The sequence below is a fragment of the Mustela erminea genome, chromosome 1, assembly GCF_009829155.1.
Source record: "Mustela erminea isolate mMusErm1 chromosome 1, mMusErm1.Pri, whole genome shotgun sequence".
NCBI lineage: Eukaryota > Metazoa > Chordata > Mammalia > Carnivora > Mustelidae > Mustela > Mustela erminea.
Genome location: NC_045614.1, coordinates 126,185,147 through 126,210,716, shown reverse-complemented (window position 1 = coordinate 126,210,716; position 25,570 = coordinate 126,185,147). Strand labels below are relative to the sequence as shown.

The window sequence follows — 25,570 nt, the reverse complement described above, 5'->3', positions numbered from 1 at the left end:
ACATAGTGGAACTTGTGCTCAAAGCTTGAGTTCTGATCTCCTGTACTTTCTAGCTGTGTGACCCTGGGCAATTCCTTCATGTGTAAAATGGAGATAAGGAGAATTCTGGATAAATGAAAACTGGGTTGTTCAACACATTCAGATCATTTTGGAAAATAAGTGGGGTTATAAGCAAACCAATAAGTTGGCTATCCCTATGTCTTGGGGGAACTCATGAAAGCTCTCTGTGCTTCATTTTCATTCAGTGGTTCTGACCCACAACCAGGGGCTGTGTGACCTCCCTTAGGGGATGTTTGGAAATGTAAGGAGCTACTTGTGAGGGTCACAGAGACATGGGGCATGCACTTCCAGCATTTAGTGGATGGGGCTCAAATGCTAATGCACAAGAAGTTGTCCTGCCCAAATTACCATTAGTGCCCCTGATAGATCATCTCTGTGGTAACTTCTAGATCTGAAACGCTATAAAAGATGTTCAGATCTTCAGATATCCTATTGTCTTTCATGGGAACATAGGTAGAGACAGTTGGATTTTTTGCTCTTTTGGAGGCTTGAGTGACTTAGTTGGGCTACAAGGCAGGAGAGGATGTGTGGTAAGAGGCCCTGTAGGCTGTGGAGGTAGTATCCAGTGACATCTGCTGGATGTCTGTCAGACAGGAGCCTGCCTGGCTCCAAGGGTGGTTGGGACTTGATAAGTCAAGATGTCAGTGAAAATCTTCCCTTAAAGAGAGTGTTACTTTCTTCCAAGGAATCAACTAATATTTCCCCCACCTAACCATTTGCAATGTCAGCTGAAAGGAAAAAGTAGGCCTCTTTGAATGCTTGGGGAATGTCCTTTTAGGGGAAGGTGAGAGAGCTTTTTCCAGGCTTGTGTGTAGAGGGTGAGGGGCCTTGGCAGTATGCAAGCTCTAGCCAGGGGTTCAGAAATGAGATTCATTACAGAATAGACCATTTCCCCTCTTTTCTCCACACACAGCTTATAAATGCTGAAATTCAATACATGTGCCAAGCGGAGAAACTGTGTCCAAATTCTCACTCTTAAACTATCCTACTGGTTTCTCAATAAGTAAAAGACAAAATACTAAGTACTGGAACCTACCAGTACATTACAAACTGAAGATCTTCTCAAACCTCAGAAGCAAGTTTTGGTCACAAGTCTTCCCCCTTCCAGGTTTCTAAAGTTTCAGTTTCCTAACTGGGGGCTCTTATCCTGGGGTCCATTCAACTCAGGGGGTCTATGAATTTTCCTGGGAAGAGATTACCTTTTTATCTTTACTAACCTCTGACTGAACATCAGCATTTCTTTTAATAACGAATGTAGGTAACAGAGAGTACCTGTGACTGTGTCACCAATAGCGATCAGATCTTTTTTCCATAATAGATCGTTGTAGAGATGTTGAAGTATCATTTGTGCTTTTTGCTACTTCCAAATTATGATAGTTATTAGACATAGATATTAATATTTAAAACACCAAAGAAGTACATTGTTATTATATCACAATTTAAAAATATTTTTATAACTATATTTTAATATATTTAAATGTATTTGATTTCTTTTGAATTCCTGTGTAATTAGGTTCTTCATTTATAAACACGATTCTTAGAGGAGCTCAGAGTCTTCACCAGACTGCCAAGGAGCACGTGGCACAGAACAATCAAAGAGCTCCTGGTCTATTCTAATAAGTTAGGTAGAAAGAACTTCTCAAACAAGCAGTTGTTGTCAGGGTATAGGGGCTACTTTCTGGGAGGGGAGATAACTCTGATTTCACGTCAGTAAGTCTTTCATTTCAGGGAATGGAAAGTGTTTGGATCTCCAGTCAAGGACAGAAAACAGATCTCACTTCATTGTGCATGGAGGTTCATAGGTTTGGAAACGTGCTTGTTTTCAGTTGTCTAGGAAATGTTTTTGGTTTTTAAGGATGAACAGATGCTGGGATTGCAGACTCCTTAAACTGCCCCCATCAAGGAAAGCGTTGCTTCAAGACAGCTTCCAGAAAACAGGCTCTGCTTTCTCTTCCTTTAACATCCTTCTTCCCTTACACATTTATGCACATGCGTGCACACACGACTCCTGTAAATCATACGGATCTGTTACACCCATCAGTTGGATGAGGTATTGCTCCCAGTTAGGGGGTCCCAGGGAGACAGTGTGATGCCTCTTTGGTGTGGTCGGTTCTGGATGGAAAGTTAATAGATATTGCCAGCCCTCACTGCTGAGGAAGGGGGAGGGTGGAAGTGTGTTAAATAAGAACTTTGGGGCACGTCTACACTAGAACAAGAGGAGAGGTCTGTAAGCCATGCTGTATGAGGAATCACTGGGGACCTAGAGATGTGTAACATGAAAAGAAAACTCAGTGAAAGACATGGAAGACACCTTACAGTTTTGATGTACTGACGATGAAACAGTTGGAGGAGAAGTATACTGTGGGCTCTAGAGGGAATCGCAAAGCCATACAGAGGGTGGGGGTGTTGGGGGCGGGCACTGGATTTGGTTAAGAGAGCAGATTTTGTGGACTATCAAACTGAGGGTGGTTCTGTCACACACAGGCTTGGTGACCTAGAACAAGCTCCTAATCTTGGAGCCTCATTTTCTTAAATGGAAATGAAAATAGTATTTAGTTCATAGTGTGGTTATGAGGATTAAATGAGATAATATAGTGAACTTCAGTCATAGACCACAGTAGGTGCTTAATAAATATTAGCTCTTGCTAACAGCATTTTTTATTCCTAGAGTAAGAAAACTTACTAGGGCAGTAAGTTCATCTAGAACAGATGAACCCAAAGGCATAAACAAATTCTTCCTCTTCCTTGTTTCTTTTTTTAGAACTGGACATATATCTTATTAACTACTCCATTTTGACAGGCATTTTGTGATATGGATACAGCCGTGAGCTTAACCCCCTGGGGCTTGGAGTCTAGAGGACACTTGAAGACCTCAAGTGTGACCTTGACTGTGGTAATAAACTAAACAAGATTACTAGGTGTTTATATTCTTTGCAAGATACAAATGTTACTATTTTCCAAACAATTTAAAGAATAGATGGCAATTACTGATAATTATGAGTTACCAGAATATTGACTATCTCTGGTCAAGTTGGGAATGGAGGCGGAAAGTTTGCGGAGAGAACGTCTGTCAGCCTGAGTTTGCTATGTAGAACTGGAAAGCCATTATGACTGAAGGACGACTGGCAGATCAAAGGTAGGATGTTTAGAGGTTCCACTGCATTAGGTAGGAATCAGAATTTAACTCGGATGGTTTGAATGAAACGATTTCAGTGAAGGCCCCATTTATTCTCCTTCTGGAGCATAAAACAGAGTATGAAGGGTGAATAATGGATCTGGTGTGTGTGGGGGGCAAATCTGCAAGATCAAACAGATTCTGATCTAACAAGACATAGATCAAATAAACAGATTATCGAAGAAAAGAGCATAAAATTAGCAAATAAATTCACCTATTTTACTTAAGTTAGTTTGAATGAGTTTTTCTTGCTTGTAAACAAATGATCCCTGATTGATGAATACAAAAGAGCCAGGAAATGAAACTGTGTATGGGTGTGTCTCTACCCTAAAGACCACTACTAAAACTACTTTCCACTTCGCTCTATCCAGACCGCAGATCTGGCCACTGGGATCTGTGATTAGGATTTCCTTCCAAGTATGGAAGAATGTGTGTGCACTTAGGAATGAGCATCTCTGAATGAAATTGGTGGGTGAAGTGTGTGTCTATGTGTGTCTCTAGGTTCACTGGCGCTTTATCCCAACTTTTAAAATTAACTTTATAATTTGATGACATAAGCAGAAATGGTTTTCCAAAGTCAAGCTGGTGTAGCTTCTCAGCTGGGTGACGCAAATCAGCCCATCCCCTTAGAGAGCTTTAGTGGGGAAAGCAGCATGTGCCTCAGTTGCTGGAGGGCTGGCTGCTGCTTATTTAGCTGTCAAGCAATGTCGTTAGTGGCATGCTATTCAGGGTGTGGAGTCCCTAAAAGCTGGCCTCCTATGTGGAACTGATATTCGTGAGGCAGCTCTCCATACTCTGCGTTGGCCATTCTGCCAGATGCCTAGGAGCTAATTAGGTACCTTTATATAATTCACTCCCAAGGTAACAAGACAAAACTCTGACTTTAATAGCGTTTTCTACCACCCTCATGCTCCAGATCTATTAGCACCCTGTCCACAGTGACAGCGGAATGTGCTAATAGGTTCCAGCAAGTGAATTAAAATGTGGAGAACATGAAAAACAACTTTCCCTTTGTTTGGAGGCAGTCAGCATTCCCCACAAATACTTGTTATGGACCATTTTCCTGGGAGCTATTTGTGCGGGTAGAGTGTCTCATTTGGTTCAAGAAAAACCATAAGATATCATCGAGAACAAATAACATACAGGGAATACACATCCAGCAATGTTCAGGGGCTGAGGAACTGTAAAGGGAAGCAGGGGTTCAGCTGAGGGCCAGCAGTTACTTGATCTAGAGAAAAATGTTTGTTGTTCTTAAGCTCTTTAAGACCAAAGAAGCATTTGACCCAGAACCTGTAAGTGAGTAAACCATTCCTTAAGCTATTTTCTTTGGAAGGATGTGGTTGGAGCAGGGAAAGAGTAAGCTTATGAGGGGTCCATGGCCAGAGGATAGACTGTTCATTATTAGCTCTTTCAAAGTACGTGAGAATTGTGTTTCAAGTCATGTAATGGTATCCTTATAAAACCATCTCCAACACAATGATCTTCTCCACCCCCTCCTACCTGAAGTGGATTAGAACTCTGAACTAGGCCCCTTGTCAGGGGTAGAGGACAGGTTTTCCCTAAGGAGAAGACCATTCAGCTGCCAAGTAGGCAACTCACCTTGTTGTTGACAATTGTTAGGTAAGAGAGTAGCAAGTGTGTTTGTTAACGTGGTAGATGACATGTTCATGAGAGGGTGTCACACTTTAAAAATTAGGATCCATATTCAAAGTGTCCTTGCTAGGGTTTCCTGGGTGGCTCAGTCAGTAGAACATGAAAATCGAACTTGGGGTCATGAATTCAAGTCCCATGTTGGGCATAGAGCTTACTTAAAAATAAAACAAAACCAAACCAAAACCAAAGTGGCCTCACTGGACTGGAAGGGTTACCAGAAAACAAAGTTGAGAAAGAACAGGTCCAGGCCAGTTTGCTAGGGAGGAAATGTACCGCGGAGGAACCCAAGGCCAGGCGGATAGGAAAGAGGATGAGTCAGCACCATCCTCAAACTGGGCCATCCTTTGTGCTCAGCTGATGATTTTCGTCACAGTCACTAGAACACATATTTGAATTTCCTACAGGGATAATGAATTTGCAGTGAAAAAGGCAAAATCCCAGCAAACTTTTTTAGTGGCCAGTGACAAACCTACTCAAGACAGTAAGGTTGGGTTGGAATGAGGTTAGTGAGGTCGAAGGTGCAAAAAAGAGACAATTGGTTTCATGTGTCCAAACCCAGGTCGGGGGAGTAGTGGAGTAAATAAGGACTTTGACTCAGCCAGGACTGGGATTGAATTTCAGCTCTATTACGATCTAGATCTATAACCTTAACTTTCCTCAACTTAAGGTATTTTGATGTAAAAGTAGAAATCAGGGCTGTAGTGAAGATTACCTGAAAAGTATATATGAAAGCATGTGTCACAAAAATAATGGCAAGTTAAGAATGGCTTCCTTCCTTTCCTTTCTTTTATGTCTGACTTCTGATCCTCTTTTCTTGCTACAAAACCTCGTGAAAACCTGGGTGTATAAATGGGAGCCCCTAAGTCTGCCTTGATTAGTTCCTTCCTCGATGGGGTGGATTCCCGACTATCCCAAAGAGGGATATGGGGCCTTTGAGTGTGAAGAGGAGACCCCCAGAGAGAAAAAGACCCCAGAACAAAGACAGAGGGACAGTTCAAAGACCGGTTCATCTTCTTCAGCATGAACAAAGGGTATTTGGAAAGAAGAGATTAACTGCTTCCAGTCTTTACATGGGGCCTAGACTATAATGTGTGCCATTTGGGTGAGCTCTTAGATTTTTGAAAATTAGACATGAACTGAGTAATTAAAAAATGTTTTCAAATTGTTTCGCTACGATGTCTTAGTAAACAATGTACTTTGGTCTGGGCTGGTTTACACTCCCATGTGAAGGAAAGAAAAGAGGCTACATCATGTCCTAATGCTTCTTCTAACTCTAAGACTCTATGGCTTTGTGAAAGTTTAAAGGAAGGGAGAACATAACATGTTGGATTAGTTATCTTATTACATTTTTAAAGAAGAGTCAGAAGCAAGGAACGACCATGTAATAGGAAGCAATTTGGAGTCCCATAGACCCAACTAGGAATTTCAGCCCTGGTGCTGACTGGCTAAGTGACCCTGGCTAAATGCGTTCTGCCTCTCTGAGCCGTGGATTCTCTATCTGTTAAGTTAGGCACAGCAATACCTGCTTTAAAGTTTTGTTAGAGCACAATGCTGGGCACCTAATAGATAACTGATAAACTCTAAACTGTAAATAGTGATAATAAGCATCACTATTATTAACCTCACAAGGTGCACCAAGAAACCATTCAGGATGTTATTCGTTTTGGCAAACTTTTGGTACAATTAGTTTTCCCAGGTGATGAATGAGAAAATCCGAAAGCACAGAAGTTAGCTGTTGGCCAAAGTCTTAAAAATAAGTCCGTGACCTCAAAATTTCTTAGATTATGAAAAAAAAAATGGTGAGAACGTTTTTGTGTGCTAGGATAAAAATGCACTTGAGTTCCGGAAAAACACTTTTTCTTTGCCACTCTTGTAATTTGTTGTTTCTTTTATTTGATAGGAAAGGAACGATATGTATTGGAAGAAATTGTTGACTCGGGGATCAAGAATGGGGTCAACAGCGTCTTTGTCTCTTCTGGTTTTGACCAGTTTCAGGATTTATGCATTTCAAGGAGGAGGGATGAAATTTGTGGTACTGTGGAATTCTTACAGATAAGCAGAAGACTAGAAATCTTGGCTTGAATTGCTCTCTTGCTTATTTCTCTGCATTGAACGGTGTGGCACGGTTCAGAATAAATAGGAGTTATTTTGAGCACTCTCCAGGAGAGATTTCTGGTCCCTGGACATCTTGGAGGGAAACCAGTCTAAGCCAGAGCTTTTTACAAAAGCAAGTCTGGTGGAGTCCCAGACTTGCTCTCTGCCAGGGCTAGTCAGACGTGCCTCCCTTTGGCTCAGTTTCTTCTCCTGCTAGATGAGGGGTAGCAGCATGTGATTCTTTAGATCTCTTCCAGCTCAAAATTCTCTGATTTATGTTCTACTATTTTCAAGAAAGGAATAGGTGGTTGAATTTTACCAGTGAATTTAATAAAGTAAGCATTTTTTGTCATACCAGAAAAAGGATCCAGGCGCAATTTAGAACTCCTTGTCAGTATTAAGATTTTGCCCCTTGACCTTCCCATTTTTCTTTAGTGTAAACCTCACCACCCAGATCAGGGGGTTGAGATCTGAAAATGTCCTTTAGGTCTAGCCCACTCTCTGGCCAACTCTCTGACCACACTAGGTGGATTTCTCTGCCATGAGCCATGCCACTAGAGTGGGATTTATGACCAGCCCGCACTGTGCCCACTCAACTGCACCTAGATCTTAATGGGGCTCTCCACATTGGGTCAAACTTAGGGATTAAATTTAAAAACTATTTTTTCCCTAGTTCGATACCCAGGCAACACTCATCCCTTACCTACCTACCCGCTCTTCTGGCTCCTTTACTGCCTTGCCTATTTCGGGCTATCTGTCTCTCTGAAAATACTCTAGGGGGATTCTCTAGGACCAAGCTGTTCATATACAGGCTTTGGAGTCAGACAGTCCTGGCTTTGGGTTTTGACTCTGCCACTTACATTGTGTGCTTAATAGCGAGCCCCCTGCCCTCTCTGAGCATGAGTTTTTCATCGGTAAGACCAGAATACAAATATCTTCCTTCCAAAGTTATTAGGACACTTAAATACTACATGCAGAGCACTTCACATAGGATTAGGCATATTTCAGATGGCCAAAACATCAAATCTATTATGGTTATTTGCATAAAATAGGGTCTCAATAAATATTTGTGAAACAAGTAAAAAAAATGATATGGGAACCGCTTCAGAGCATTCCCATTAAATTCAGATAAAAAATGATGAAAAAGATGACATGAAGATTATGGGACAGAGCAGCATTTTTTGAAAATATGTTTCAGCCACAGGGCAGAAGGTAGAATGTGCAGTAGCCTTATGAAGCTTTAGAGATGCACTCACCCCTGACCAGCCATGGGGCAAGAACTGGCCCTCAGCCCAGTACTTCCCATTGATGAAGAAGAGGCCTGCGATCATGATGAACACCCACACTGCCAGGTTCAGCACATTGAGGACGTTGTTGAAGCCCACGGAATTCTTCACCCCCAGTGCAACAATGATGGTGACGATGATTGCAATCACTAGAGCCAGAAGGTCAGGGTACGATTCTTCACCTTTCCCTAGGGGGCAAAGACATGAGTTAACATTGTCCAGAGGGAAAAAAGGGCCATGCAAACTCACAGCACCCCGTCAGGGCACTTGCTCTCAGCTCTGGCAAGGGTGACTACTTTATCATGGAGGGAGGAGAAGCAAGTGTGTGCAGACATGCATGTGTGTCCACGTGCGTGTTTGTGTGCAAGTGTATATGTGTGTGCATATGTGTCTACATTGTGGCCCACAAGTGTCTATTTGCAAATGGGAAGGTTTTGGTATGTAGGTAAGACGACCTGATATCCCGGACCCAAAATTGGGCTATACGACATGACAATGACAGCACTGTCTAGGGAATCATGGCATAGAACACCTGAAGTCAGAACTGTCCTGAGACATTCATGCTGTATATATGGGTTTAACATGTTATTTGAAAAGTGGTTTATCTTCACTGTTGTTCACTTTATAGTCCATAAATTTTCCACTCCATTCCAGGAATCTTTTCATTTTTAGAAAGTTTTAAAATGTGTATCTTTGAAAACTGTTGGAAGAAGGGTGTTCTTTGCATTTATGTGTATGTGGTTGCAGAGAAAAGAAGCCGTGGACACACCCCCACCTGGTTGGTCTGGTCTGTTGGCCAGTGGACTCCTGCCCTCTATAGAGGGAAAAAGGCATTGCCGCAGCTGTGAGGCTCCTGAATCTCAGTTGCACTTTTGCTCACTATCAGCTGGGTGGTCTTGGGCAAATGCTTCAGTTCCCCGGACCTCATCTGTAAAGTGAAGGGTGTGCACTGCCTGATTTTTGGAGGCCCTTCCAGAGCTAAAAACTCCATGAAATCATCATACTGTGCAGACGTGTGGTCTTCATACTTTTTATCTTTTCATGGTATCTGGATGCTCAGCATTTTTATCAGTTCGTCTGAGATAGGGACATCAAAGTCACACGAGTGGCTCACAGCCACTGAAACTGTACTTGGAAGTTCTGGGGGCAAGACCCCCAATCTTCCTCAACTATTGTTTGGCTTCCCATGAATATCAGAGAGGGTAAAGTTAGACATCAGGATGGAAAGTGGGAGCAAGTGATGGATGGAACTCCTGGTCTTTGTTTTGTGAAGTTCTGATGATTTAGTATTTACCCAGTCATATTGCCCCTCCTTAACTTCTGCTAGACTTGAATCCATTTTGTCCCCTTTAAAAGTATATTTTGTCACTTAAAATTTAACACATGCTTATTTATGAAAATCTTAAAAAATGTGGTGAAACCACTGGAGAAGTTCATTACAATTATTTTTTTTGCATTGGTTTTATTTTTATATAGTTATAAGCATGATGTATATATAATATGTATCCTTTGTCACTTGACATCATATCAAAAATGGATTCCATGTTATTACAACAGTCTTCCTAATCATCCTTTTAATCGCTACACAATATGCTTCCACAATTTACTTAATCATTTCCTCCACTGTAGAATCTTTAATGCTGTTTCTAAATTTTTTAAATTACAAATAAGGCTGCGATAATTATCTTTTCATATAAAGCTTTTATGGAAATTAGGATGATTTCCTTAGGATAGATTCACAGGAGAACTACTTTGGGAAAAAAAAAAAAAGACATATTTAAGGCTCTTGGTACATTTCTCCAAATGGAATCCTGAAAGGGGAACCCATTTATTTGTTGGGGTGAGTCTGCTGGTTGGGGTAAGAGGACATGGCAGTCTCACCCAGGCCATTGAGAGTTCCCACGCTGTCCACCATCCAGCGGCTGATGGTGTGGTTTGCTAACGAGTCGAACATGCTGCTCAGAGCGCTGGCGCCAGCCGCAGTGCCAATCAGGTACTCCAGGATCAGGTTCCAGCCAATGAAAAACGCCACAAATTCCCCGACAGTGACGTAGCTGTAGGTATAGGCTGACCCAGTGGTCTTGGGGACGCGGACTCCGAACTCTGCATAGCAGACGCCTGCATGGGACAAGCACACGTGGGTGGTGGACTTCAGGAGAGGAGCTAACCTCTTCACCAAGAGGTTTAACCATCTTGGATACGAAATACTGGGAGCCTCTGCGATCTTAGACAAACACGTGAAATTTACATATGTATAGGCATAAAAGTCAAGGCCAATTCTAACTTCTTTCAATGTCAGCTCCGAAAAACTTTTAACCTGAATGTCTGGGAAGGCAATCAGAAATAATTCTAATGAACTATTGGTAACTGTTCTTTATTTAGAAAAATTCCTATTTGTTGTATATGTCTCTGTGATGTTCCGTAGGTGTCAGAGATGCTGAATGAAGGCCTAGGTCATTATGACCTCTGCACTTCATGGTTACATTATGTTAACATTCTTCTCTTTCATTTTTACATATGAGGGAAGGTGCTCCTCATTTGAGAATGAGGAGAATCCCAGGACCCTGGGTTCAAGCTGTCTGTGACAATTTTGTACTGTATGTGGGGGGTGGGGTTGACAAAAAATGCAAATCTAAGTAAGTGACTAGTTTTTTTTTTTTTTAAAGATTTTATTTATTTATTTGACAGAGAGAGATCACAAGTAGGCAGAGAGGCAGGCAGAGAGAGAGAGAGGAGGAAGCAGGCTCCCTGCTGAGCAGAGAGCCCGATGCGGGACTCAATCCCAGGACCCTGAGATCATGACCTGAGCCGAAGGCAGCGGCTTAACCCACTGAGCCACCCAGGCGCCCCAGTAAGTGACTAGTTTTTAACAAGAAAATTTAGCAAGTGGAAAAGATAATTTAATGAACATTTATAGGGGGCGCACTATGTGCTTGGCAGGGGGCTAAATGCTGGGAATAAAAAACGCAAGGGAGACGTGAACCTGACCTCAAGGGGAGATATACCAAAAAGTCAGTGTCCATGATAGGCTGTATAAACTTAATAATACAGAGGCATATGGGAATACAGAAAGCAGAGAGGAGAGACATGTGCATCAGCTGGTTTTGAGGTATAGGGAAAAATTAACTGGGCAAAGAAGGTGGAACATGAAGCGAAGACATGGTGGGTGTGCATTCTGAAGAACTTGGGTGGAGGGGAGTGTGCAGGAGGGGACTGAGGGCAGAGGAGCCTGGAGAGGTAAGTAGAAGCCATGTGTTTTCCAAAGTGGGTCAAGACCCACTTCCACTAGAATCATCTATTCAATCATAATTTTAGGGATGAGGATCAGGAATCTATGTTTTCTCAAGCTCTCCTCTTACTATTGAAAAACACTACCATATTCCCTCTTTCTTTGATGGAGTTATAGATTAAATTAGGAAGAGACTGGGATTATGCCAAGCTTCTGGGAGTTGGGAGCATTTCCTACATCATCCTGGGAAGTCTGGGTGTGAGGCCAGCAGGTGGGGTGCCAAGCCAGATGACAAACATAGGACGGCTTGAAGAAAACACACCAGGAATGGGATGTAGGAAGGATTTCAAGGTAAACTTGACCTTTGGTCCCAATTTTCAGGGCCAATACTGAGGTTCTCTCATCACAAATCAGGGAGTAAAATCAGTGCAAGGAAGCTAAAGCAGAGATGTCAGAAGCCAGGACACAAATGAATGATTAAAGTTGATGCAACATCTCTTTTCCTACCCCTTAGAGCTGTCAGCTCTCAGGATGTCTGTGTGGAAGGAGCACTGGACCAGCGCGGCTGTGCTCTTGTCTCAACTCTGCCTTGATCCTGCTCATTCCTTTATATTCTGTTTCCTTTTTTGTAAAATAAAGGAATTAGATAAGGATGTCCTCTTAAGGGTATTCCAACTCTGACACTCAAGGATTCTACTTGTTTCATTGGATTTTATAGATTTTGCTGCTAAATATATTAGGCATATTTTCCCCTTACATCGTTTACTATATTTTTCTATATATGGAGACATTCTCAGGGCTAGCAAAGCCACCAGTCTCTGCACTGAATAACCTAGGCCATTCTAGGCCCCTCATATTGAATTCCTATGTCGATCCCCTTGCCCCTTTGTAAAACAGTTCTCCACCTCCTTCCTGGAGGTCTATCAGTTGTTTCTTTTTGTTGCTGTCACAGGGATTACCTTGAGCAGGCAGACCACCTCCTTTTCTAAATTGCTGTTTTCAACACCTGTTCTTTAAATTGTTAGAATGAGTCTAAAATTAAGAGGAGTTATTCTCTGAAGGAAGGGCTGGAGAATTTTTCTGTGAGGAAAGAGTGTGTAAGTGCTGAGTATGAGGACCTGATAGTGTTTTCTTGAATGCTTGAAGGAACTTCTCTGTTTTCATCTCCTGAAGAGAGTTGGGTTTGCAGATATACATTAGGTTGCCCTTTTAGTGTGGCGTGAGGAAAGGATTAGGAGGCAATCCGAATTCTACTCTTTGGTGTAGGATCCACAGCTTTACCCAATAAGTTTTATATCCTATGAGTTTCTTCTCTTCACCATCTTTACTCCTGATAGTGCACAAGTCTTGTAAAGTGAAGTTTCTCAGCCAGTGCTTTCGAAATTGGCATAAAATTTAATTTGGAGAGCCATTATTATGAAGTTTGGGCAATCAGTGTTTCTCTCCTTAATTTGATCTGCCAAATTAGATGTAAAAATACCCAATTCACCATCAGAACCCACTCGCCAAGGATAGTTGGCAAATAGCCAAGTCTTCCTTAGGTCATGTGAAGGAACCCATGCATTGCTGTCCTATGGCAGAGCCAGAGGCCCTGCGCAGGGCACGAGCGTATGAAGTCAGTTATTTAGTTCCCAAGGTCCTGCTTAGATTCTGATAGCTGGAGTTTGGGAAGAATAGTGGGAAAACCAATTGGACACTAACCGGCTAAGACAATTCTGCTCCTAGAGGCCAGTCTTTTGGACATTTTGTAAAAGATTTTATTTTTACATCTTTCTGATTTATTTGCATGCAAGAATCCAGGATTTTAGTGGGCACTAGAGAGTATCCAGCCTGACACTGAAGCTCAGTGGTGAGGAATGATTTCAACCCCAAATGTCCTGAAAAAAACCAGAAAATATTGTCAATCACTAAACTTTTAAAAAATATCTGGTGTGTCAGAGAGACATATTCAAAGGTATCTTTCTATTTTCAATAAAAAAGAAAAACCAAAGGGAAACCATGGTTTTTATCCTAGATTGTATAATAACTGAGTATCTAAGGGCAAGTTACTTACCTAACATGGGTAAAGGGAAGGGCCAGATAAATAAACTTTAGGGTCCCTTCTAGTGCTATCATTCTTTGGTTTCATAGTTAGAATCAACTTTCAGTCATTTGAGTCAGTGGGGGCAGCCCTGGAGAAAAAACAGCAAACCAGTAGTTCTCAGCAAAAGGGATATTGCTGCCTAGGGACATTTTGGAAATCTGTGGGGGTGCCCATCATTCTCATGATGATTGTGGACACCTGAGGGAGTAGGGAGGAGCCTGTGTGGTTAGACATTCTAACAGAATGTTAGACATTCCCACAGAATGAGGCATTGTCCTGTGTCTTCCATAACTCCTGAGGGTCCCAATGGACCTGTTTATAAAAACAGGTTTATAAAGTATAAAAACCTGTGCATAATTTCTGAGCCTGAATCTATCTCCATTTTATATATTAACACATTTTTATAAAAATGATATTATATACATTGAATTTTCCAGGGCTACAACAATTGGGTAAATTGAGGGACATTTGTGATTTGTTTTGTTTGGAATTTCCCAATTGTTGGCCATTATTTTGGAAAACCATATCATCAAGAGTAACATGACTCATGGTCTCTGGACATCAAACAGCACACTTGTGTGTTGCGTAAATTTACACATTTACACAACAGCAGTTGTGTAAATACAGCAGACTTCTGATAAGTGCATTATGTCTCTTAATGCGCTTATGCCTCAGGTTAAGTACAATGAAATGTTATTTTTACTAGAAATGACTTTTCTTTCATCTAACTTCCATACTCATGGCATATTGATTTTTTAAAAAATTAAGTTTGTAGTTCTGGAAGACAGTGGAGGTTTCCTCAAAAAGTTAGAAATAGAACTACCCTGTGATCCAACACTGCTAGGCATTTACCCAAAGAATACAAGAATACTAATTCAAAGGGATACATGCACCCCAATGTTTATAGCAGCATTATCTACAATAGCCACATTATGGAAACAGTCCCAGTGTCTGTCTTTAGAGAAAAACAAAGACCATATGATTTCAGTCATATGTGGAATTCAAGAAACAAAACAAATGAGCAAAGAGAAAATGAGAGAGAGAGAGAGGCAAACCAAGAAACAGACTCTTACCTGTAGAGGACAAACTGAGGGTTACAGAGGGGAGTTGAGTGGAGGGATGGGTTAAATAGGTGATGGGGATTAAGAAGTGCACCTGTTATGATGAGCTCTGGGTGTTTTATGGAAGTCTTATTGTATACCTGATTGTGTTGTATACCTGAAACTAATATTACACTCTATGTTTTTTTAATGAAGATTTTATTTATCTGACACACACACATGCACAGAGCACAAGCAGGAGGAGTGGCAGGCAGAGGGAGAAGGAGAAGCAGACTCCCTGCTGAGCTGAGAACCCCACGTGAGGCTTGATCCCAGGACCCTGGGATCATGACCTGAGCTGAAGGCGGATGCTTAACTGACTGAGCCAACCAGATGCCCCTATACTGTATGTTAACAAACTGGAATTTAAATAAAAACTTAAAAAAATAAAATTTAATATTAATGTCTATTAAAAATTGGGTAGGAAGATAGCATTATCTCTAGTTTGCATTTTAAGGTAGCAAAGGAAGAATTTCAAAGTATTTATTATCTGAAGTCAATTTGGTATACTAGGGTGGGGAATCATTATTCTAAATGAGAGAAAAATTTATAACTATTCCCTATTCAATTTAGTAATGCATTAAAAATTTCTTCCCTTGGGGTTATCTTCTGAGTCATATTTGCCTTATGCTATTATCAAAGTGATTCTGTATCTCTTGGCTAACCATCAAGTGATTGGAGAGGGAGAGACACATTGATTCCAAAAGTGTAATTGCATACCTGGAGAAAATCAACATGAAGTGCAATGTTGGGGTACAGATGGCCATCATGAGTGACCGCCTGCTGCAGACCATTGGGTGGAAGTTTCCCAATGGAGCTGTTCAGAGATGGCAAGTCCTGATCCCTGACAAATACAGAGGATTCATTTGAGCAGAACAAGAGGGAACAGAGTGATTTCTCATGGCCTACAACTCAGATACCCTTTTCAAATGATCCGCTCTTTAAGTATATTATGTTTATAATATATATTTTGTCACTTCCTTATTGTTTTGTTTTATTTCTATACCCAGGACTGTTTTTGGTTAAATTGACAAACTGCCAGCCTAAAGAGAAGTCAAACTTAGGAATTACGCATTGAAAAGAGGCTTGAGATAAGATAGCAAGGGGATTCCGTATTTAAAATATTCTCTATTGATCTCCTCTTGAGTGCCCTAAGTGATGTATAATTTGGAGTTATGAGAAATTTGGTCCTTTTCAGTGCGAATGTCTTTCCAACTCAGAGAGTCTGTGCTTCTGTCCCATACAGGTATAATCAATGCGCCTTACATTAAGTACTCCCAGAGAGCCCACCTATGATGTTGACCTTTCCAAACTGTGCTCAGTATGATGCCTCCAGTAGTCAAAATAATTACTGTTTGTGCCTCCCACCACTCATAGCCTGCTCTGCCTCTCCTTTTCTCTCTTAGAACCATCTCCTCCATCCTAGGAAGGTGTAAAAGAGAAAGATCCCCCTGGGAGTAGGTGAAAGACAAGGATTTCTCCATTCAAGAACTCTATTTCCCTTCACATTCCACTAAAGAAAGCCATTAGCTATACCAGTACTTTTTAAAAGTGTGCTTTTAAAGTGTACTTTCACGTGGAGAGATTACATCTAGAGGTTATTCACACTTGAATTCCAATTACTCTACTTAAATAGACGCTTTCCCACTAACAGGTAGTTTCCTACAATAACTTTTGACTTCCTAGTTTCTTTTAAGTGACACCCATTGTTGTTTTTTAAAAAGATTTTACATTATTCTATCTTCTTTTATTTTTTAAAAGATTATTTATTTATTTATTTGACAGAGAGAGAGAGAGAGAGAGAGGTGTCACAAGTAGGCAGAAAGGCAGGCAGAGAAAGGGAAGCAGGCTCCCTGCTGAGCAGAGCTTGATGTGGGGCTCAATCCCAGGACCCTGAGATCATGACCTGAGCCAAAGGCAGAGGCTTTAACCCACTGAGCCATCCAGGTGCCCCTATCCTATTTTAGAGAGAGAAAGCAAGTATGGTAAGGGGCAAAGGGAGAAGGAGAGAGAATCTCAAGTAGACATCACACTGAGTGCAGAGCCTGATGCAGGGCTCAATCATATGACCCTGAGATCATGACCTGAGCCAAAACTAGAGTCAGATGCTTAACCAACAGAGCCATCCAGACACCCTGAAGTGACACACGTGGTTAAGTACCTACGATGTTAGGCCCTGAAATGAATACCAGAGACAGAGATCTCCTGACCTTAAAGCATCTATATTCCAATCAGGAAAGAGTTTGATAAACAGATGATTCCACATAGCCAGTATTTAATACCATATAGTATTTATGAGGTGCTCTGGGAGCCCGGGGGGGTGAGCAGTTTTTAGATAACACAGTGCTTCATTGCTGGGGAAGTCGGGATGAAGGGGTAAGCTTCTGATCACATATCGAAGGGTCAGTTGGGCTTTTCCAAGCAAAACCAGATGGGTAAGGGTGGTCTCAGGCAGATGGAAGGGGGTAGCTGGAATGGCACATGCGGGCTGCTCTAGAGATTGAGGAGGATGAGTCTGCAGAGGTGAACTGGGTTCAAGTGATTGAGGGAGTGAGACCTTTTTAATAAATTGGGGGAATCCAGCTGAAAAAATCCACCCAGTTCGTCTACTTCTGTAGTTTTAAAGCTTTGTCTTGGTTGTAAAACCCTCTTTGCGCACATAGTGCTTTTTGATAGTCTCATATGAAAATAAGTAAAACCAGTGGCTCTCTTTGAGGAGGGGGTGGGAGGCCTGAGGCTGGTCCTCTCAGGATCCCCCTCATCCCATATTTTCCCGAAGCTCTGACCTTCTTCCGTGGACTCACAGGGCTGCACTGAGCATGTGCGGGGATGGGGGGGATGGGTGTCAACTGTTTATTGGGGTTGTTCTCTTGATGGTTGATGTGCCTGAGCCCCAGACCTGAAGCTGTCCCTTTGAATAATGACAGAGATTAATGGCTAGAATCAAAGCCTACTGATACGCAGTCCTAGGACTTTCCAACTCATTCATCCAGTCAGAACACTTATAAGGTTCGATCTCTACGCATCCATGTTAGCTTTCCGACATTTAGAGGTGAGGAGGAAGAACACAGTTCCTTTGTTGTGGGCCTTACGCTCTAGTGGACAAGACAGACAAGAAAACCAACAATTATAATAAAATAACAGAGGAGATATTCACTGCAGGGGTTGGGGGAAAATGCAGGCGTTGCTTTAAAGAGCTGCAAAGTTGAGTTCTGAAGTAAGGTCTTGGGATAGCCAGAAGGACTTTCCCTTGGGAAAGAGGGTATCTGGAGATGAGTAAAGGGGTGGAGAGGGGTCTCCAAGAAGACAATTTGCCAACACTGCATCTTTATTTAGACGTCTGGGATCTGTAACATTGGTAGTGTTGCTCAGAGGGTCAATCGGACTGTCTTGGGTGACTGGCCAAAGGTCACAGATAGCAGGCCTGAGCAGTTACTTTGAACACATTATCTATCAGTGTTCTCAGTCATGAAGTCAGTTACTTCTGAATACCAGTTAGCTGCCATCTCCCAGACACAGGATGGAATCAGCCGTTGGACTGAACCAGTGCACCCCACCAATTAGGCTCAAACCTGTCTTCACCAAACAGCATTTAACATGATGGTTGTTACTCATTTCCTTCTCATTTTGTTAGTTTTCTTAAAACATCTTTGTTCTGTTTATAAATTCACAGCAGGGCTAAGACACGTTTTCTATACTGCGGTGGTTGGTAGCACTGCTTAAATGCGGATTGGGAGTGGGCTGTAAGGAGAAATCACAGGACCTCAGAGAGAAATAGAGTGTGAATTCTCTTGGAAACATTTGTTTTGTTTGTGACACCGAATTCCAGATGGTAAGCAGTGAAGTATCCCCCGTCACTGCTGTTCCCCTTTAGAAGCAGGTTGCTTCTAAAGAGAGGTTCTCAGAAACCTCTCTTCAGCCCCCTGGCATGTGGGAGCTTGCCATCTTGCACCCAGTTCCTCTTCCCAACACTCTTGATTAGCGGAGAAAATTGTCTATTTCTTTCCCCGGGAGGAATCCATCAGGCTCTCTCTCCCTCTCCCTTCTCTGCTTCTGTCTCATCTACCTTACTTTACTAATCTTACTCACTCTGTCACCTGCCAGGGAAGCCCAGGCAATTTTAACAAATGTGTCTGGAAGAAAAGCAATTTGTCTGGCAACGCCTCTTTCTTTGCGTCTAAGAAGACACTTGTAATTTTTCTGTCAAAGCAGGCCCTAGGTGGACAGGAAGAGCCTGTATTTAGGGGAAGGGCAGCATCAACAATCATGGTGTGTGTGTGACACTGTTCTTTACAGAACCTGACAGGGCTTCAATTAAGTTGGGTAGGGAACAGAGGGTTTGCAGGGGCCCCAAACCAGAGCACTGATGTATCAACACGTACGTGGGAAGGAAGGAGGCTGTTCTCATAGTCAGAGAAGTGACCCCTGAGGCAGGTCAAGGAAGTTTAGTAATTTACTGATTAAATGTGACCAGACTATCTGTTGATTTTCTTCTCTAGATCTCCTTCCGTGAAAATATTTTAGAGCTCATTGGAGGTACAGTTTCTACAGCATGATGAATTAGAATATTGTATCATTTGGTCATGCTATCTTTAATATCATTAGTGTACACTAGTTTATTTTGTTGCTTTATCAAATGATGATGAAAATAATGCTCATGCTGTTGCTTTCAACTAAATGACCCACAGGGTTAGCTGTTCCTGGAACCCATTTGACCTGGATTGGTCCCTCTTCATTGCTGTGGCGGCAGGTGGGCTGGGGTTGCCCTTTTCTCTGCTCCTAACATTTTTATGTAGGTGACCTTAGGTCAACGTCAGAGGCAGTCTTGGAGGGAAAAAGATGTTACAAAAGAGAAAAGCACCTTTTTTTTTTTTTTTTTTTTTTGCATCTACCTGTGCTAGGCCCATTGTACATGGTTTCTCATCTCATGCTCTGGTCAGCTGTTTGCAAATGCTGAGGCTACCATCAGCAGCCCATCTCTGCTTTAGGAGAAGCAGTGAGTGTCATAGAAACCGCCCAGTCTCTGAAGAGAGGTCTGGAGAGTGCTTGTGACAACTAAATGAGATACTGCATGCAGATCCCTTTGCCCGGTGCTTGGCACAGAGCAAGTGTTTACTAAATGACAACTATAATTAGTACTAACTGTGGCCTTGAGTAAGGCATCCAATTCACTGAGTGTTATTTTCCCCATCTGGAAAGCGGCAACGGTGATCCCTGCTAGGGCTTTGTTACGGTCTGTAAAGGAACACATGCACAGTTCTCTCATGCAGTGGACCCTCCTCCAGTGGGAGCCGTGGCGATCATTACAGAGGAGGAAAGGGAACCACACAGACTTTCTTAGCAGTAGCCTCCTGACTGTTCATGCAGAACCCTCTGCCTTGTGGGTGGGATCAAAGGGGTTGAAGCGAGGATTGTTGGCAGACGGTTTTAGAGGCTCAACCTTGGCAGGGATATCAGAAATCATCTGAAGTCTAGACCAAGCCCTCTGTGTGCCCAATTCACTTCTAAATCAGAACCTGGGAAAGTTCCTTCTTAGGTTCTAAATATTTAATCTGGAAGCATATGTTCTCTTTTCCAGGTCCAGTTAGAGACTGTGAGGGTGGAGAGAAATTTCCCATTGACTTGCTCAACCTTTCTGCAGGAGGCCTCCAGCCCCTTGTTCGAGGATTCTGACAACTGGGCTAGAAAGGCTTTGTGCAGAGAGGACAGAACAGCACTAAAGTGCCAGCTGGCGATTCTCAAGCACCCAGATATTTTTCAGCTCACCACACTCCAGGAGTAGGCAGTACCCCCATTTCTGAAGCTGATGAAAAGGCTGTCAGCAAGGACAGACGTAAGAATTTTCTGTGAAGGGACAAAGCCATTCCTTCCTGCCCTGAGGATTTTGTGGTTGGGGTTAAAGCAGAGTGCCAAGACAGCATGCCCCAGCCCTCGTGTGACTCCTCAACCCATCTGATGAGCAGGGGGGTCCGGGTTCCCCTGGGATGGGCTGCCTTCCCTGCAGATGCCTGGGAGTGTGAGACACAGTGGATCTCTCATGGGCCTGGATATGTTCCCTGTGAAGGACATTCCTAGAGATATGAGCCACCCCCCATAAAAGAGGGGTGCCATCTCAGCTTCTTCCCAGACAGGGCTAATATGCAGGGAGGGCAATGTGAAGATGGGCACTGGTGTTCAGAGCGGATGCTGGGCATGTGCAAATCTCCTGAGCCGACGCGCACTGAGTCGGCTTCGTACCAGACCCCTCTAGGGCGAGGGCCGATGCCTGGTGTCACTCCTCTTTTATCTCGTGGTGGTCATGCCTCACTCATTTCAAGCACCTTTTTCAGTGCACAGAGTTGAGGTTGCTTAAATATCTCTTCCTCAGAAGGTGTACTTTGTCGTGGGGGCCTGTTTAACTTCCTTACAGCCCTTAACCACAATTTGTAGCTATATGTATTCATTTACTTGTTTTCTGAGGCATAGCCTCCTTGCATGTTTTGAAGCACAATCGTCTTGAATGGCGCTGTCCTGGTAGAGATGAGAATTCCTCTTGGGAAAATACCTTAGGATCCAAAAAATGCTCTTTGTACAAAGTTCATCTGGCAAAAGTGTGGATAGGAGGCAGGCCTGCTGGGTCTTTTGCTAGGCATGCACCGAGGGGCGTCAGAATCTGAAACACGGATGCTCATTTGCATTAAGAACACATGGAGCCTTGTTAGGTTGGAGAGCCGGCAAATAGTGTGGGAGTGGTGATAAGAACATGAGCAAAAGGTACTGAGCATTTGTCACGCACACTGGCTATCCTAAGCACATTTCATATGCACTCTTCACGAGATGCTTCTGATGCAAAGCTGTTATTATTTCCAGTTACAGTTGACAAATCCAAGATCTAGACAGGCTATTGGGACTTCCTGATCTTTCCCACCTCACAGCACACACCCAGAGAATGGTCACCTTTGGATGGCTCTGATGAAGAGGTCAGTATGCACAGGGATGAGGCCAGTCACGGGCAGCAGTGATAGCCTGGGGCCTCTGCCACCTTCCAGCTGTGCCGAGGGCCGAGTGAGGGATCAGTACCGCGGCACAGCTGTAACTTTTGGCAAACTCGTTTGGGAGGGTCTAGGTTAAGTACATTTCCCAAGTCACACAAGTAGTAAATGGCAGAGCAAGGCTTGAAGTGCGCTGGATCCATTCTGGAGGCTGACCCCCAACTGGCACCTTGGTGCTACCTGGGATTGGAAAGTGCGTGTGTGTGTGTGTGTGTGTGTGTGTGTGTGTGTGTGTGTGTGTTTGTTTGTTGAGACACTGGATGTATCTATACAAATCTTTCTCTTCCCTGGGTTCTTTTTTTACCCTCCTATAGGCAATTGAATCTGAACTGTTCATTTTGTGGAGAAGGAAAGTGAATTCAAGAGGTGAGGGACTTGCCTAAATGTCCTGAGCTGCCAAAGAACAGAGCTGGAATGGGGGCTCGGGTGTCCTGACTTCTGTCTCAGGCCCTGTGGTCCCCATTAGTGCTCAAGATGATTTCACGTGTGCCTGTATGGTTTCTTTGTACGGATGTCGCAGGGTTCTTTCCTGCGTTCTGCAGCACATCCGCCCTGATGCTGAGCCCTAAGCAGGGGGCCAGTCTCTCCCACAACACACTAGCTGCTCTTGACATGCGCTGTCCACTGTCCCAGGTGCCGTAGAAGATGTGAAAGGAGCCCAGGTTCCCCTTGGTTTGTTGGAGGAAAGCTCATTTCAGAATCATCAATTTAAGAGACTTGTTAAGTTTCATTAAAGTGAGCTCACCTTCTCTGGACTGGTAATTGACATCCTTCCTACAGGGCTGTCAATCCAGCTCTGTGTAGAAGGCTTACAGGAACTTAACAACACCCTTCTCACTGCTGACAGGTGGCAGGAAAACACTGAGCTTAGAATGCACTTTCATGACCTGGGTTATAAAAGTTATGATCTAGAAAACCGCTCAACTCATCAATAGAATAAGGTGGGCTACAAGATCTTTTGAAACCCCAGTGAGAGGGAAGGGTTTCTTGATATGCCTGATTCCCTTTGGTGAGCTCTTAAATTTGGGGGCACAGGTCTGCACGAGGCAGCTTGGGGGTTACAGCCTCTGGAGCCAGCAGAATCAAAGTTAGATTCAACCTTGGCCACTGACTACCTTAAGGAACTGGGCAAGTCACCTTACCTCTCTAACCCTCAGTTTTGTCATCTGCAAAATAAATATACAATGTCAGTTTTCAGGATTTGGTGGAAGGGTTACACCGCTGTGTGCAGCTAGTGCCAGACATGTCAGAAGTCCCCAGGGGTTTAGCTGTTATGATTAATAAAATGTGGACACTAATAGTCACCCAGTAGGGAGACTGAAAGCATTAAGTGCACAGTGCCTGGAGCACAGTATTGGATTAATAATAATAATAAAAATACCAGTAATAATGACTTACATTTACCAAGTGCTTATTAAATTATACCTTAGAGACTTTATAAATGTCGAGGGTAGTTGCTATCATTATCAATATTACGACATAGAGCTATGAGTTTGGACAGTATTTTGGAGAGCTATTTTTCTAGAGGCTTGAACACTGGCACACATCTGTTTGTCTTTGCACTTCCTCTCTACCCTTTCAGTGTTCCTGCCTCTCCCACAGCCAGTGTGGCTCAGAGCAGTGCTCAGATATGTTTGGGTGAACAATGAGACGCAAGCTTGTGGAATGAATGTGTGATCCTTGATCCCTGAGAATGACTAGCCATGCAAAGGGCCAACTGTCTTGTGTTCATCTCTCTAGTCAATTTGAGGAGGGGAGAATGGTCTGTTCTGCAAAAAACAAAACAAGGGAACTTAGCAGATTATCTAAAGCCATGCAAAAGGGCCAACTGTCCTGTGTTCATCTCTCTAGTCAATTTGAGGAGGGGAGAATGGTCTGTTCTGCAAAAAACAAAACAAGGGAACTTAGCAGATTATCTAAATAGACTTAGAATCTTTAGAAATCTTCTTTGGTCATGAGAATCCAATGTGAGATGAATACTGCAATGGGCAGATTCTGCTTAGGCTTTGTGAAGACCCAGCCAGGGAGGAAGCTGGGGAGCTCTGCCTGTGGGAAAGGCATCTGCCTGATGGAGCACTGCTGCCCTCACCACCTCTCCAGAGATTCGGTTCCCATGGTCTCACCTGGTGATGGATTACAAGATGCCAAATAGCAAATGAAGAAGGCAGGAAGCACATATTAGAAATTCTAGTGCCAAACCATAAACTAAGAATGCCAAGAAAAATGCTACTCAGCCTGATGGCCTGAATTGCCTTTTAAATGCTTGGGTTCAAGGATCCCAGAGGCAGTTTGCTGAAACGGAAGAGCATGAGTTTTGGAATCCTGCATTCTGAGGTGAGAGTTCTTCACCCTGCCACTATCAGCCTGCCCCTCAGGAAGTTACTTTAACCGCTGACTGTCTGCCTCCTCAGTTGAGGAAAGAAATAAAATCACTCTTCCCTCCACTGTGTTGGTGAGGATGGGAAGGAGCTGTTATGTGGGAGCTCCCCTGTGGTGTTTTGGACACGTAGATTCGTTTATTGTGGCGTTCTGTGGTGTCCTCTTTCCTGCTTCTACTTTCACTTTCTGTCACCAGAGCTGTGTTGTAAGTCTGTTATTCTAATGACATTATTTCAAAAATACTTTCATTGGTTCTGTCTTCTCAGCTAGAGAGAGCATTTATCCCTCTGCCACACCCTCCCTCGTCCACCCATGCCCACACCCTCTCCATCCTAAGCTTCCTTCCACTCTTGCTTGTAATCTCTCGCCTGTTCTGTACAATACGTGCATAACCAATGTCTCCACCTCTACTCTCTCCCCACTGTGTTACTACAGCATGGTTCTGGCTGTGTCGCTGAACTTCTCCACTGACAGAATGATCTCTTGGTCTGTCCTGAGGGGCAGGCCTTCCTGCTTGGCCCCCAAGTCTCTCCTCCAAGAACCCACTTTGTTTAATGAATGATCCTGATGGGCCATTTTAGTTAGGGAACAATAGTCTGTGGAGAATGGCAGGGATGAAATTGTAGAGCGATAGAGACAGAGACTCCATGGGAGCAGAGGCTCAGAGTTGGCACAACTAGGAAAAGGTAAGTTTCACAACTCCCTATTGAGATATTGAAGGGGACTCTAGATTTTCCAATTCTACATTACAGGGAATCAGGGACAATTCTACTTAAACATTTTAGGACAACTTGACCTCAGCAGGCTGGAGGGCTTAAAAGTTGGGCATCCACTCTAGATGTGGGAGTGACAGACAGTTCCTTTCTTTCCCCTCAGCAGAGCTCCTCTAATACTGGAGTTGACAATATATGCAGTCAGAAGACTACACTTCCTACCCTCCCCTGCTGTGGCCAAGTGTTCCAGTTTCAGCCAATGTAAGTTACAGAGAAGGACTTATGAAAAAGCTTCTTAAAAAGGACACAGAAATATGGGAAAAGACCTGCCTCAACCTGTTCTCCTTCCTTTCTTCTGGAACTCGGATACACTGACTGGAGTTCCAGCAGCCTTCTGGGATCTTGAAGTCACCTTAAGGAGGGAAGCCGAGCATCCTTTATGGTAGAACACAAAGATGGAAGGGTCTGAGTCCCCATGACTGCAGAGCCACAATGGCAGCCTCCTTCCAGATTCTTTCTACACAGGAAAGAAGTGATATTGTTTCTCATTTTTGCTTTTCTGTTGTATGTGATTGATCTGACCCTCATCTGCTAATACAGTGGCAGATGAGCAAAGTGATTTTGTGGGCTCTGGAATCTGTCTGCTTTCACTCCATTCCTTGCTCTGTCACCTCTTAATCAGGTGCCTTAAGCAAGTTACCAAACTTTTTACGAGCCTCCATTTTCTCATGTGTAATGTGAGGACAATGACACCACTTATCACATAG

At 43.1% G+C, this 25,570-nt stretch overlaps 1 protein-coding gene across 1 annotated transcript in view; it reads right to left on the bottom strand.

The window, feature by feature from the left end:
• The window catches only part of SLC7A14 (solute carrier family 7 member 14), a 110,576-nt gene that overhangs the window by 18,957 nt on the left and 66,049 nt on the right, over nucleotides 1-25,570 (bottom strand). The window contains exons 3-4 of the mRNA XM_032341415.1: nucleotides 10,150-10,386; nucleotides 8,239-8,456 (exon numbers count right to left, since the gene is read on the bottom strand). Of these exons, the coding sequence (XP_032197306.1) occupies nucleotides 8,239-8,456; nucleotides 10,150-10,386 (455 nt within the window). The remainder of the gene's footprint in view (nucleotides 1-8,238; nucleotides 8,457-10,149; nucleotides 10,387-25,570) is intronic.